The sequence below is a fragment of the Acartia tonsa genome, chromosome 10 (genome assembly GCF_053477335.1).
Source record: "Acartia tonsa isolate MP-2025a chromosome 10, ASM5347733v1, whole genome shotgun sequence".
Lineage (NCBI taxonomy): Eukaryota > Metazoa > Arthropoda > Copepoda > Calanoida > Acartiidae > Acartia > Acartia tonsa.
Genome location: NC_137269.1, coordinates 49,233,158 through 49,248,645, shown reverse-complemented (window position 1 = coordinate 49,248,645; position 15,488 = coordinate 49,233,158). Strand labels below are relative to the sequence as shown.

Here is a 15,488-nt window from a genome sequence, read left to right as displayed (position 1 = left end):
AAAACTTACTTTGGATACCAGTGTAATTTACAGTTCAATGTCCCCACCCTCACTTTAAAAAAAAAACTTCCCAAATAAACTTTGAAGATATTTGACAAAAAAATTATCAATATAGTTTAGATAGAAAGTGCATTTTTTATTTTAAATGCATTCATTCTTGCCAAGGTAACTAAAAACTAGGTATAAAATAAACATAAAAATACCTGTGTTTCAGTTTTATCACAAGTGATTGCGCGTTCAAATATGTCCAATCTTTTGGTCTCAATTGCAATACCCAGGGCTTGGCGGTATTCTCCGTGCTCAAAACACCTGTATAGTATCAATATAATTAAGTAACAGGATGTCTGTCTGTCTGACTATTATAATATAACAATACCCAGTATAAAGGAATGAAAATATTACCTTTGAATGAATAATAAAGAGACCATGATTTTGATTATTTAGATACGTTTTATATGTTTTAATTAGACAATAATAGAATTCTATTAAGTTTAGCTAATAAATAAACATTAACTTTGTTTTAATAGATATTGGGATATTATAGAAAAGCTACGTTTTTAAAAGGACAGTCAAATTGATAGTACTAACCTTTCAAACATTCTGTCGACAATGGCTTCCAGGCGTTTGTCAATTGTGTTCTTTCCACTCTAAATATAAAAACTTAATATCGTTTGTGTTGCATTTTAGGGGACTATTGAGTAGCTTTGTTCCCTCTCTCTCTGATTTGGGGGACCAATAATAAGTAGCTTGGACAATCAAAAGCACATTCAAAATAATCTAAAATGTTTACCATACCTCCATGTCAAGCACCCTTTTGGCGGTGTAGCTGTCAATACACTTTGAGATGATGGTCTCCACATACTGGGTGCGGGCGTTCAGGTCGAACAGGCTGCCAGCGCCCAGGGCGTAGTTGAGGGAGTCCTCGTAGGAGGCCAGGTGGTAGTACACCTTGGAGGCCACCAGGGCAGCAACCTCTCTCACCTCCAGAGGATACATCTTGTCCTCATATACAACCTAAAAAGTGATAAGGTGATCAATCAGGGATCTAAAGGGATAAGAAAATGGCTGTTATATAGTTACATTCCCAATTTTGATGCACAAAATTATCCCTTTTGTAGATTAAAATTAGTGGTTGAAACGTTTGGACACTCAACTAGATGAACCAACCAATCAAAATTGAATCAAGGTCCCCAAAGTTGTTAGGACAAACAATATGAAAGCATTATTATAAGACTTTGGGAACTTGTGTAATATACAGCCCAATGTCCCCTCCCTCCCTACATTATTATACGTGTTTACCTACCTCGATAATCTGGATAGAATCAGAGATTTCTGGCCAAAATTCGTCGACAATCATGTCCAATTTTTTCAGGGCAAACTGTGTCAGCTGAACCTTCAGCTGAATATCCTCAGCCTTCGAATCATCCTATACAAAAAATGTATTCTAATTTTGATTGTACTACCTACTTTTTGTCTGTTTTTACTTATCAACATTTTAAAATTATTAGTACACACCCAATTATGATAAACATAATACATATACCTTAACATGAGGATTATCCTGTAGGAGTGCCAGGATGCCACCAGCACTTGTCAACATCTTTGAAAATATTTGTTTAGATCTGAAATAGAAAGGGTCATTATTTTCGCGTATTTTCCGTAAAGTTGGGTGTCTTTTAGTCGAATGGTATTATTAAGAAAAGTTTGACTTATTAAGAGAATTTGACTAAAAGGTTACTTTATGGAAAATACACGGAAAAAATGACCCCCTTTTAATTATTCCACTATGATTTGTTCAACTTTACAGGGGTGTATATTCTGCACAAGATTCATTTTTCCCCGGCTGCTAAATATTGAATTTTTTATCCTTAGTTTTTTCCCAAAGTAAGGGTAAAAATGGAAAAATACTTCCAGTGCTCTTAATTTCATTCTTTTTTTACCCCTCCCACAAATTTTTCTAATTTTTTCCGCAAGGATATGGGAAAATTATAAAAAATGTTTTCATAACTCTTAATTTTTAATTTTATTTTCCCCATTAGCAGGGGATCCCGTGCAGAATATACACCCCTGGTTCAAGTCCCTAATTTTAATACAATATCATTGTATAATATAAATAAAAGTATCTATTAATGTAAATTTAAAGATTCATAAGAAAATTACACAGCCAAAAGTTGCAAGCACCAATTTATGATACAATATATTAATAGCATGGACTAGATAGTTTACTAAATTTACAGTCTTTAAAAGTTCATAAAGAAGCAATATATATAATAAGCAGTAATTTTTGGACGGTTTTTTGTTATATTATGATTTCATATGCAATAGTAAATACACAATATAGTATAAAAGAAATTATGATATTTCCAGGGGCTGTGATTCAGACAGTTAAATCCATTTGAAATTGCCGAAAACTAGATATTTGTTCAGTAAAACTTGTTTTTCGATGTAGCTGGAGGGAAGTGGGTAAGAAAGGGGGTGGTGGGTAAATAAGGGGAGAGGGTTTTGGGGAAATTTCTACTTATAATTCTTTGTCTGAATCACATTCCCTAGTTCCTTTGATACAACAATCAATGATTTTTGGTATTAAAGCTTTTGTCAATACTGATAAACTATATGATACATGATTTTTCAGTATGGCTTAGAACCTATTCTAATCCAGCGGATATTATTCGGTTTCAAAGCCATACTATTAATTGTAAGCCATGTATTTCGGGGTGGCCGAAAACTTTGCATAGCTCTTGATAACCTTACTGACAGCGTCCAGAAAATCCTTTTCCGTGGCCACCTTCCTCCTGGCCCGGATGGCAAACATACCAGCCTCGGTACACACACTTCTCAGTTCTGCTCCGGTGGAGTTGGGACATAATCTTGCCAATAATTCAAATCTAAAATAAATATTATCTAATTAATTCATCCTTTTCTAAAAGTATATACCTAATACAATATCTTAATAAATATATACTATACCGACTGGGTTCTTTCTTTTTAGGCAAGCTTCACATATAGAAGTCCCCAAAGTCTTATAATATTGATTTCATTACTTGGCTTAACTACTTTGGAGACTCTTATAAATTTTGATTGGTGGGTTCATTAAGTTCAGTGTCCAAACGTTTACAGCACTAAATATAATCTACAAAAGTGTAATCCTATGCATCATCATTTAGGATGTACATCAATTTATTTATGGCCATTGTCTTATTCCTTTAGATCTCTAAATCTTATTAGAACTAACTGCAAAACCTACTTACCTAATATCTTTATCAACAGACATAGACTTGGCATGAATTCTGAAAATATTTGCCCTGCCCTCTAAATCTGGGAGGGCAAACTCGACCTTCCTGTCGAGACGGCCAGGTCGCAGCAGGGCTGGATCCAAGGTGTCGGGTCTGTTCGTTGCCATCAATACCTGTATAATATCAAAATAAATAAAAATACTAATAAAAATTTCTAATAGTATTAAGATTAAAACCTTTTTTTTCGTATGACTGAGAACCGGTTCTAATCCACCGGGTTACGAATGAATGCAGAAAAGGGTTTCCTAATCCTATTAGGTAGACACATATTAATATTAGCTTTATAACTTAAGATAGATATGCCTATGTAAAGTTTTAAAAAAAAAAAATACCCCCATCCTTCCTCATTTTTTATACTTAAGGCCTCTAGGGGCTTATCCGCAAGTAATAAAAAAAGACCTTAATATTTCCTCTAGGATCGAAACCATCGAGCTGATTAATAAGCTCAAGCATAGTTCTTTGCACTTCGTTATCACCTCCGGCACCATCATCAAATCTAAATAAAGATAATTATTGATCAAAATTAGTGGTTGAAACGTTTGGACACTAAAGCATAGTTCTTTGGACCTCATTATCCCCTCCGGCGCAGTCATCAAATCTAAGGATAATTATTGGACATTGGTGCTTTCACACAATATGCCTGTTGAACATTAATACCCATCCCCAACTTCTTTTTAATTTGAAAATAAGGGTGGGTGCTGAGATTTTTCCTATGCCTAACACTTAATAGCAAGCTTTCAGATTTAAAGTCAACAGTGAGGTAAAGATTTTCTACAGGTAAAGCAAATCTCCACTTCAATATAAACATTCTTAAAACTAAACAAACCCATCTAGCGACGAAATTATTTTTGGTAAACAGCTAATCTTAACATAGATTGGAATGAAAACATTTTACGAGCCCCTAGAGGCCTTTAGGGGCGCAGCTGCTAGTTTATATTATCCTACCTGGCTCCGCCCACAGCATCAACTTCATCAAAGAATATGACACAAGCCTTCTTTGTTCTGGCCATCTCAAACAATTCTCTCACCATCCTAGCGCCCTCACCAACGTACCTAGAAAATTGTTTATTTTGAAAAATCCTATTGGGAAAGAAATCGTACTTTTCACAATTAAGAATTTATTTAATTGACAAATCTTAAAACAATTCTGGAAAGAAAATGAAGTAGCGGGTTTCGTCGTATTTTAACAGTAGCCTTTCTCCTATTTATAGACCCTGCGGGGGGCTCTAATCCTGCGGGGCAATCATTAACATTTATCTAACATAACCAAACCTAAAATAACTTATCAAAAGTATCTGTGAAAATACGACGAAACAAACCTTAATTTAAGCTCAGATTAGTAAATAAAAATAAAAATTACTTACTTTTGAACAAGTTCTGAGCCAATAACTCTGATAAAGCAGGCATCAGTTCTGTTGGCCACCGCTCTGGCACACAGGGTCTTGCCTGTGCCTGGAGGACCATACAACAGGATGCCCTTGGGTTAGAGGATTATTTCCCTCGCCTTTTTTTGAAATTCAAGAAGTGCAGTTGCATTTATTAGGTATGCCTTTCGGTGAAAAACCCCTTTTGAAACGTATTATGCCTAGAAATTACACTTTGAAATTTTTAGACCTCTCTTATGGGGGGTCAAAAAATCATTGCATCAGAACTATGGCTTTATGGTGCTCCCTGAAAAGGTCTTGAGGAGTAGAATTAGGAATTTTTATCAGTTTCAAAATATCTCGTTCCTAGCCTGAGAAAATCTTTGAAAAAACCTCTAAAAACACCATTTTTAAGGGTTCGTTTAAGATTTTTTGAATAAAAAATGCAACTACTTGAATTTTTTTAAAAGCCGGGAGAAAATCCCCTACCTTGGGTGGCTCGATGCCAAGGTTCACGAAGCGTTCAGGATGGAGCAGTGGAGTTTCCACAACCTCGCGGAGTTTTGCTATTTGGGGTGCGCAGCCGCCAACATCGGCGTAGGTAACGTCCGGCTTTTCTTCAACCTTTATAAGAATGGATTTATTATTACTTGGATCATAAACCAGATTTTCATGTACTGTAATAAAATGAAACTTATAGCTGGCTAAAATATCAATCACCTCCTTTACCCCATCCCCTCCCTTTTGGATAAACGGCCCGACCAATGAATGCGAGAGGATATTGCAACCTAAATTGGCGACAAACTTTGAGGACTTTAATTGAATTTTTATTAGTTGGTTCATTCATTTTGGTGTCAAAACGTTTCAACCACCAATTGTAGACTACAGAAGGTGTGCTTTTGATTGTTATCATTGGGCTTTTGTCTTATCCCTTTAGATCCCTTCATGAAAACAATGACATGGCACAAGAAAAATAAACTTGAACCTGCATCATCGTAACTGTAGGATCAATCTTTGGTGGCAGAGGGATGTGGATCTTGTATTTACTTCTATCTACACCAACTCTCATACCCTCCTATAAATATTAAGTATTTATCGCGTCGTATTATAGACAGCTTTTCGCGGATATTAAAATGAAAAATTATAAGATTGAAAACCAGTTTGTTAGGCTCGAACAAAACTGGTATTGATTTTATGATTTTTATTTCAATATTCATAGAAAATTGTATGTAATACGAAGCTATAGGTACATGAATTTTTAGTAAGGCTCTGAGCACCGATTCTTATCCATTTGATATTAAATATAATATAAAACTTATTTAATGTTGTTGTTAAAAACAACAACAACAACTTATTTAATGATTAACAATGAATGATAAACAAATATAAACCTCTATGTCAGTAGGAGCCACATTATCTGCAATATCTACAACATACTTGGCTATCTGTTTGATACCAATAATAATAATAATAATATCTACCTCTATGTCAGTAGGAGCCACATTATCTGCTATATCTACAACATACTTGGCTATCTGTTTGATACCAATAATAATAATAATATCTACCTCTATGTCAGTAGGAGCCACATTATCTGCTATATCTACAACATACTTGGCTATCTGCTTGATACCAATAATAATAATAATAATAATATCTACCTCTATATCAGTAGGAGCCACATTATCTGCTATATCTACAACATACTTGGCTATCTGTTTGATACCAATAATAATAATATCTACCTCTATGTCAGTAGGAGCCACATTATCTGCTATATCCACAACATACTTGGCTATCTGTTTAATACCAATAATAATAATAATAATAATATCTACCTCTATGTCAGTAGGAGCCACATTATCTGCTATATCTACAACATACTTGGCTATCTGCTTGATACCAATAATAATAATAATAATAATATCTACCTCTATATCAGTAGGAGCCACATTATCTGCTATATCTACAACATACTTGGCTATCTGTTTGATACCAATAATAATAATATCTACCTCTATGTCAGTAGGAGCCACATTATCTGTAATATCTACAACATACTTGGCTATCTGTTTGATACCAATAATAATAATAATAATACCTACCTCTATGTCAGTAGGAGCCACATTATCTGTAATATCCACAACATACTTGGCTATCTGTTTGATACCAATAATAATAATAATAATATCTACCTCTATGTCAGTAGGAGCCACATTATCTGTAATATCTACAACATACTTGGCTATCTGTTTGATACCAATAATAATAATAATAATATCTACCTCTATGTCAGTAGGAGCCACATTATCTGCTATATCCACAACATACTTGGCTATCTGTTTAATACCAATAATAATAATAATAATATCTACCTCTATGTCAGTAGGAGCCACATTATCTGCTATATCCACAACATACTTGGCTATCTGTTTAATACCAATAATAATAATAATAATAATATCTACCTCTATGTCAGTAGGAGCCACATTATCTGCTATATCCACAACATACTTGGCTATCTGTTTAATACCAATAATAATAATAATAATACCTACCTCTATATCAGTAGGAGCCACATTATCTGCTATATCCACAACATACTTGGCTATCTGTTTAATACCAATAATAATAATAATAATAATATCTACCTCTATGTCAGTAGGAGCCACATTATCTGCTATATCTACAACATACTTGGCTATCTGCTTGATACCAATAATAAACTGAGGATCCTCCGAGTCTGCATGAATAATCTTGGTACATCTGGCTACCTAAAAGAAACATAGCATTAATATCCTTACAATAAAGTAACAGGATCTCTGTCTGTGTGTACCAAAGGATCTCGCTAACCAATGAACCGCATATGGTTCTCCTTTACAGGGTACCTAGCTTTTTATAGGTTCTAAAAAGGCTTAAAACTATTTGGGGGAGGTAATAAACTCTAACCTTTAAAGTTCTGTATAAAACTAATATAAGAAATTGTACGGCTAAAAAAATTGGTTATGATCCAGCGGATATTAATAGGTTTTGAAGCCATACTGAAAAAGCTAATTTCAAACCTGCAGAGGTTGTTCCGATTGCATGCATTGTTTATCCGCGGCCAAATCCCATAGGCCAGGATGGGCTAGACCTGTGTCTGATTCTTTGATGCCAGCTAGTTCAGCCACACGTTTAGAGATCTCTTGAATATCAACTTCAACCGCCTGAATACATACCCCGTTTAGTCAAACAATTCTCTTATAGTTATTTATCGCATCGTATTATAAACGGCGTTCCGCGGCGCGGATATAATAATGTACAATTATAAAATTAAACCAGTTTTTTACCCCCGAGAAGCCGAAGGCACGGACTAAAAAACTTTCTATAATATTATGATTGTACATTTTTATATTCGTAGAAAACTGAATATAAAACTATACGATACATGATTTTATAGAATGACCAAGAACCGGTTCTCATTCAGCGGATATTAATCGGTCTCGAAGCCATACTGGAAAATCGGATTATCATTTTATCTTTGTTCTAAGCAATCTGAAATCTATCCCAAATCAGGGATAAGTCAATTGCCAAAAATTGATGTAAATCCCTAATAATGTTACATAAAATTCCCTCTTTTGTAGATTACAATTATTACCATTGGTTAAAACGTTTGGACACTCAACTCAATAAAACAGCCAACAAAATGCATTAAAATTCCCCAAAGTTGTTCGTAATTAAAATCTCTGGGAACTAGTGTAATAAACAGCCCAACTTGCTGATCCAAAAGACACTTAAGTAATAAACGATTCGAATATATATAACATTATTCATTATCTTATTTGTGTGTATCATTAAAAATATTTTTTTTCTTTTTAATGTGAGAATTAGATAGGTACCTTTAGAGATTTTGTATACTGTCCCTGTCCATATGATTTCAACAGTGCAATATCTTTCTCATCTAGCGACTAAAATTATAAATTAATAAGTAGGTAACTAAGTAGCCAATAAAGTGTGGGACCTCGAATTATAGGCCCCGTCCTTTCAAGAATGGTAATACAGGGTTGTATATTCTTCACAAGATGTTTTTTCCCAAGGAGAGGGAGAAAAATGAAATGGAAAATATGTTTTCAATACTCATTATCTTATTCATTTTTTACCCCTCCTACACATATTTCTAGTTTTACCCCAAGGGTATGAAAAAAAAATGGAAAAAATGTGTTCATTAAACTTTATTTTTTCACCCCCCCCCCCCACCCCTCCCCTTAACAGGGTATCCCATGCAGAATATACACCCCTTGAGAAATATAGGCTTTTTATAAAATTTATATTTCACTGTTATTTCTTATATGTGTTACTACTTAAATGCTTCTTAAATGGGAACTCAACTATGCTACACACACCCAATAAACTAAGCCCCTTAAAGTCTGGTGTAATATGAAAGTACTTGTTGCTACGCCCCTGGCATCTAGGGGCTCTGTATTCAGAGGGACAGAGGGGCTAAAAACATACCTTCAATCCATCCTAAAATTTAAATCTTGAATACCCGATCGGTTAAGCGGTTTGTGAGATCCTTCAGTACAGACAAACAAACAAATATACTTTACTTTATTATAGGCATTAAAAACTAACCTTAATCTCTTTTTCTTCTGGATTAGAATCTCTAGTTTTTCTTTGGTCAGCCCCCAGATAATCCTTCCCTCCCATTGTAAATTTATTTTCTGAAAACATTATCACAATTTCATCAAATAAATAGTAAATACACATAGAAATTACAGTAAACAATTTTTAAAAGGTGAAATCAAAGGACAAATTTTGTTTAATTGCGAATAAGAAAATGTACTGGGCTTAATTAGAATTAATAATGTATTGTTGAGGTGTATGCAAAGCTGGTAGATTAATCCCTACGCAGAGCTGCTGTTTCCACCTTGATTCCATCCTAAAAAGATACAAAATATGTTAAAATCATTATATTTCGTCAACAAATAAAGATTTTTAAGTTTGATACCTAGATAAATTTCAGGACAAAGTTTGGGGAATTTTAAAAGAATCATATTTCAATTCCGGTAGTTCAAAAATATTATAGCTGCTTAAGTTTAATCAAAACAAGGATGACATAAAAGCTAAGCTCTTAAACAGTAGGACAAACGAACATTAACAATAGTAGAGTGTCAGAACTAAATAAGTAGAATATAGATGAATAAGTCTAAACAAAAATGTAAGTAAATTTGTTGCAAACAGTTCAAGGACATGCTTACGTTTTTAGGACTTGATTATAGAGATGCTTTTCTTATCATACAACATTGTACCTTGTTGTAACAGGAATCAGTATTAAAAAAAAAACCTTTGTAATAATGTTGAAGTGGATAGCGTCACCAGTATGAATTTCACGTTCAGCCGCCGAGACAAAGACGTCGTGAATTATGTTCATGGCGGTTTCCACGGGGATGGGCTTTCTCTCAACGCCCTGCATGTTCTTTAATCCAACCTTAAAATATTAAATTACAAGCCAACTATTTTTTTGATTTATTAAGATGGAATCTAAGAATTTAAAAGTTATTAGCCTTAAGTTACTATTATTAAGCACTGCCTATTTGACTTCAGGAAACTAGAGTTAAAGCCAGTTTCTGGTGTTACGAACTTTTTAACCATAATAGTTTATTTAAGATGAACGATCAATCATTATAATGACTTTAAACGTTGTATTATTGGAGCCACGTATTATTACCAAACCCTTTCTAATCTTAAATATGGCATGTGTTCTAGATATTATTTATAAATCAAACTAATAAATACATTAATATGTTTTCCAGAAAAGATTCGAAAAAGATCCGGTGGATTAGAATCGGTTTTCAGCCATACTGAAAAATTATGTATAGCATCGTATTTTATCCAGTTGTCTACAAATCTAAAAATGTACAATCATAACTTCACAAGAATAAAACCAGTTTTATTACTAATATCTTCGGCATCTCGGGGCTAAAATATCTTATAATTCAGTACATTTTTTTATCCGCGGAAAGCTGTTTATAATACAATGCGATAAACAACTATACCTGGTTGTCGAGCAGGGGCTGGAGGAGTGTACAGGCGCTGCCGCCAGCTCTATACATGTTCTTTTCAGCGTGACCCACAGGGTCGTATGAGTACAGAACTCCCTTGCCCTAAAAAACAATAAATTTTTTTCCAGTATAACTTCGAAACCGATTGATATCCGCTAGAATAGAACCGGTTCTCAAGAGAAAAATCATGTATTACAGATAATTTCAAAAGTATAAAAATTATTAAATTTAAACCAGTTTAAATCTTGTAATTTTTCACTTTAATATCCGCGGAAAGCTGTCTATAATACGATGCGATAAAGAATATTAATTCAACATTTTTTAGGCATTGGTCACAACATGCAAAATATATCTAAAAAATCAAAGTATAGCAAGTCTAAATTATCATAACTAGTACAAATGTACTTTTATTTGTCTTAAAATAAACAAACATGCCGCCCCCCCCCCCCCCAAAGCAAAGTGCCCCCTTTTGACTATAAAGATGTTAACCATATTTAAACGAAACAGTTTTTCGCTTGCATATAAAGTAATTTAAAGACACATTTTTCTAAGATTAAGACAAGTCACTTACGTCTTCATCAAGGCCACCCAGGATGTTGCTGACATAGTAGGGGAAGAACCTCTTGTGGTAGAGCATGGTGGCGGTCATCTGGGCCACGGCCTTGGTGCCCATCTCCTTGTTGTGGGTGTGGCGGTACGACTTCATGCGCATCTCAGCAACCTAGATTATAGGGCAATGGATATAGGATATATTGAAACAGGAAAATTTGTAGCCAATTTAGCTTGCTGATATGGACCTCATTCTTTCATCTAGTATTGAAGGGAGGGATTGGGTAAAGAGTACGTTATTTTAGCTAGCTGCGTACATCAATTTTATCAGAGTAGTACATGAAAATCTGGTGCAACATTAAAGTAATAATATATCGATCTAAGATGTATAGTTAATTGAATAGAAATTAGAGACTGCAAGTAGTAAATACATATGCTTAATAGTTACTAAAAAAGGAAAAATCCATTAATAGATATATATCTTTTAGTATCGCGTAGGATATATCCATATTTATAAATATAACTCTCGCTGTGTTAATCAAGTTAGTTGAGATACCTATCTAATAATATGTAGAAAAATACTATAGAAAACGCTTTCTTCCGCTGGATATGAACCAGTTCTAAGTCTTATTGCAAAATCCCGCATAGCTTTTAATACAAACAATTTTCCTTGAATATTTAAATACATCATTACATGTTTAGTTAGTCGGTGTCTTCGATCTGCCCCTTGGGGCTAACAAAACTGGTATTAGTCATTAATTTAATCTTATGAATTTTCATTTTAATATCCACAGAATTAAAGCTATCTATAATACGATGCGACGATAAATAACTAAAACCAAACCTTTTAAAAGTGAGAATATATCATAAAATTAAAAACAATTTTGATAGTCGACGGTGCTCTCGGCCCCTCAGGGCTAACAAAACTGGTTTACAAACCTTTGTAAAAGTGAGAATATCACACCAACAGCCAGTAGAACCCAAAACAGTCTTCTCTGACAACTTAAAAAGCTTGGGCTGTTCCCGAGATAGAATAGAGTACCCATTGCCCGACAATCGGGTCTCCGACGCGATTACAACGTAATCGTCGCCGGCAATTGCCACGATGGAGCCGCCGTTATCGGAATACGGGCTGAAACGACGCTCAATCATGCCGTTGGAATAGTCGCCCAGCCCATTACTGGGCACTTTCTCAATTCCTAAAGATTTCATCTGAAAAAAAACATATATCCTATTATATACAGTAGTAAGGTTTTATGTCTAAAGCTGAAGAATTAACCACTGAAACGATTGGGTTTATGAATTTTGTAAAACCTTCACAAAAGTTCCGGAGTGGATTAAGGAAATTTTATTTTCGATTGAAGTCTTGGATTGGTTTGAGGCTAGCTAGCTATTTGCTCTTTTCTATCTACCCTTTTTCACATACAAAGCCCAATACCTATATACTTTAGTCAAACACAATTCAAAAAAATCTACAACAAAAGATCTCTAAAACGTCTGAACTATAGCAAAAAATGTTTATTTAGGGTCCTCAAAAAGTTAAACGCAATTGATGGGGTAAAAATCTCTACTTTAATTTATTTTATTTAAACTTCTAAGATTTCCTTAAATTAATTTAAAAATATTTATTTCGTATTAAAACAATAATATTATCACTTTATGATTTAACTGTTACAAGATTACAAGCATTTGTATAATAATAAAGCTACAAATTCAATGACTTTTCTTCTAAATTCTCTCCTTTCATTTTTTGAATGACAAACAAATTTTTGTTGGCTGAGCGCATCCGGCTTCAGAATGCCGCGCTCAACTTTTCTTTGCAACATTTTCTTTTTTGTTATATTTTGTGGATTTTCGGCAACATTTTGGGTACTGTTCAATAAAATAGAATGAAAAATAGAATAAACTAATAATAAAATTGATAAATATTACATGAAAACCAGTTTTCTTTTTCGTTTTAGATACTTCAATGAAAACCTCACATTATTATTTCATAGCTTGAATTCCAGAAAAATCCGTTTGGAACGTGTACCTACTCAATTTTGTCATATTGTCCGAAGCTCGATCGAAATAAAACGCGGAAAGACTCGGAACGAGTAAACCTGTTCCATCTAAAGTAACCCAGAAGTTTCGAGAATGGTAAATTTAAAGAATTTATAGGAACAGAATAAGTTCTTTGTCTTACGTGCTTTCATTCGAATCGTTTAACAAATTTTCGTTCATCAATCTTAAATAAGCACATTTTCGATAGAAAATTTTCGATAAAAATTCACAGTTGAACGCTTATTCGTACAATTAAAACGTTCGTTTGTCGATTTTTTACGAAAACGTGCTTAATTTTGAATCTTAGGTAATTCTGATTTACATACCGCACGAATTCGTATGTTCTATGATTTCTTTTCCATTCTGATTATAGAAATTCGCAAAATTTGCTAAATTTAAACTTCGGAAATATGGCTGAATCGTACCGCAACCTTCTTAAACTGTTTTTAACCTATTTTTAAAACATATATCAAAAAAATACTATGACACCAGTAGAATTAAACTGCAGAGCCTAAATTTGAATTAAGTCCCTAATAAACTTTTTTGAGGGGATTTAAAAATTAATTTTACTGTTGCTGTGGTCTTTTTTGATCAGAGCAAAAGGTCTTTTTTTATTTGGGTAAAATTCGTAGCTTTTAGAGTGTTTTGCTTCATATATATAGTATTCTGGTATAGAGTAAAATTAGGCCTTTTGATTTCATCTAAATTAATTCATTAAAAACTTAATTCTTTACAATATATCAATGAATTAACTTTATCGTGCTTGTTTTCCATCACTTATTTAAAACACAAAAAAAATTGGCTGTAAAGGGTTAAATAGTGAAAGATGACAACAAACGTTTACGCAATACAACAAATTTTTTTTTGTCACATATACAAATATGATAAAATATAAGATTATTCAAACTTATCTTTTTAAATATTTTTAAAAAGCATGTATCTTTTATGTGTATAGTTTTCATTCTTTTCATTTTAATTCAATAAAAATTATTTAACTACATTGGAAATAAGTCACTTTGTGAAAACACTCTTTTTTGAATTGTAAAAAACTGAAATGAAACGAGACTTTTAATTGGTTCAGACTTCAGAATAATATGTTTTATTTTAATGTTAAATTTCTTCTATATAAATTATTGTTTTAGAAAAAAATTATTTGCATCGAACAGAGTAGAGTTTTTATTATTGTATTGATATAATCTGAATCACATCAAATTGTTCTGTAAGAAACAATTTAACCCCAAACTAAAAAATGCTTTTGCTTTCATCAAAATGATCACAGCAACATATAAAATTGATTTTTAAATCCCCCCAAAAAAGTTTATTGGGGACTTAATTCAAATTTGGGCTCTGCAGTCTGATTCTACTGGTGTCATAGTATATTTTTGATATATGATAAAAAAATAGGTTAAAAACAGTTTAACAGAGTGTTCAAATGAAACTACCAATCTTCAAGAATCTTGTTTTTTCATGAGTTTTTATAATTACACGCAAAAAACATCAATCGATATGCGGACGTCGAATTATTAAAATCTTAGATAAACAACATCATCACCTTGCTTGGTGTAAAACCAATTGAAATTCCGTGGAACCTTATAATCATAAAGATCACGAGTCCGATTGCAATAACCTTGAAGGTTTTAATCGATTACATGGCTGAAATTGACAAAACTAATATATTTTATTCACCTAGGTAAAAAACTTTCCCAATTGAAATGAAAAAGTATTTATCTAAGAAATCGCACACGGTTAAACATTTAAGATCTACAGACACACATTCAACTACTCTGGATACAAAAATAAACAGTTTATTTTAGGAAGGCTGGTTCACAACTTTATTAAACTAGAAATATAATCAAATGTTTTTGATACTAGTCAATAACTCATGTGGTGACACATCTAGATGGCACGATATTCCTCCTCGTGTCGATTGATATCTTGAAGCATAGTAGACAGCTCGGCAGCCTGTGCGGCAGCTGACCTGTCAGCAGTAGGGCGACAATGACGCAGGTTAGCCTCCACCCAGCCATGGTGGTATAAGCACCTGGTCAGTGCCCTTTTTAACTCGATATCCTCAGTATTTGTTGCTCTACTAAGCATTTCCTCCTTTATTATATCCATACGACTTTGCAAAGCATTGTACAACTCCTCGTTGGCGGCGAATGACATTTTAACTCTATACTAGTGAACAGTATATGTCT

The 15,488-nt window shown here is 33.4% G+C and overlaps 3 protein-coding genes across 3 annotated transcripts in view; all 3 read right to left on the bottom strand.

The window, feature by feature from the left end:
* Positions 1–1,670, bottom strand: part of Rpn2 (Regulatory particle non-ATPase 2) — a 32,743-nt gene extending 31,073 nt beyond the window's left edge. The window contains exons 1-5 of the mRNA XM_080174876.1: positions 1,544–1,670; positions 1,304–1,426; positions 796–1,014; positions 589–647; positions 204–309 (exon numbers count right to left, since the gene is read on the bottom strand). Coding sequence (XP_080031002.1) covers positions 204–309; positions 589–647; positions 796–1,014; positions 1,304–1,426; positions 1,544–1,600 — 564 coding nt within the window. The 5' untranslated portion in view covers positions 1,601–1,670. The remainder of the gene's footprint in view (positions 1–203; positions 310–588; positions 648–795; positions 1,015–1,303; positions 1,427–1,543) is intronic.
* Positions 1,671–2,624: 954 nt separating this feature from the next.
* Positions 2,625–9,403, bottom strand: LOC145330257 (26S proteasome regulatory subunit 7-like). The gene is made up of 11 exons (XM_080174885.1): positions 9,269–9,403; positions 8,536–8,604; positions 7,720–7,863; positions 7,309–7,431; positions 5,643–5,732; positions 5,147–5,281; positions 4,658–4,770; positions 4,239–4,346; positions 3,693–3,789; positions 3,249–3,406; positions 2,625–2,885 (listed from the first exon to the last, which is right to left on the bottom strand). Exons 1-11 carry the CDS (start codon positions 9,401–9,403, stop codon positions 2,690–2,692), a joined length of 1,368 nt encoding a protein of 455 aa, XP_080031011.1. The 3' UTR covers positions 2,625–2,689.
* On the bottom strand, positions 9,350–13,132 carry Prosbeta6 (proteasome beta6 subunit). The gene is made up of 5 exons (XM_080174891.1): positions 12,187–13,132; positions 11,270–11,419; positions 10,693–10,800; positions 9,981–10,124; positions 9,350–9,575 (listed from the first exon to the last, which is right to left on the bottom strand). Exons 1-5 carry the CDS (start codon positions 12,457–12,459, stop codon positions 9,534–9,536), a joined length of 717 nt encoding a protein of 238 aa, XP_080031017.1. The 5' UTR covers positions 12,460–13,132; the 3' UTR covers positions 9,350–9,533.
* Positions 13,133–15,488: the final 2,356 nt, after the last annotated feature.

Bases quoted from the DNA above. Each gene is read 5' to 3' on its own strand.
- LOC145330257 (XM_080174885.1), bottom strand. From the start codon at position 9,403: ATGTGTATTTACTATTTATTTGATGAAATTGTGATAATGTTTTCAGAA. The intron at 4,347-4,657 runs GTAAGTAATTTT...ACAATTTTCTAG, and splicing joins GGCTCAGAACTTGTTCAAAA to GTACGTTGGTGAGGGCGCTA. The intron at 3,790-4,238 runs GTAGGATAATAT...ATCTTTATTTAG, and splicing joins GATGCTGTGGGCGGAGCCAG to ATTTGATGATGGTGCCGGAG.
- Prosbeta6 (XM_080174891.1), bottom strand. From the start codon at position 12,459: ATGAAATCTTTAGGAATTGAGAAAGTGCCCAGTAATGGGCTGGGCGAC. The intron at 10,125-10,692 runs GTATAGTTGTTT...TAATATTTTAAG, and splicing joins AGCCCCTGCTCGACAACCAG to GTTGGATTAAAGAACATGCA. The intron at 9,576-9,980 runs GTTTTTTTTTTA...GTATCTTTTTAG, and splicing joins ACTTCAACATTATTACAAAG to GATGGAATCAAGGTGGAAAC.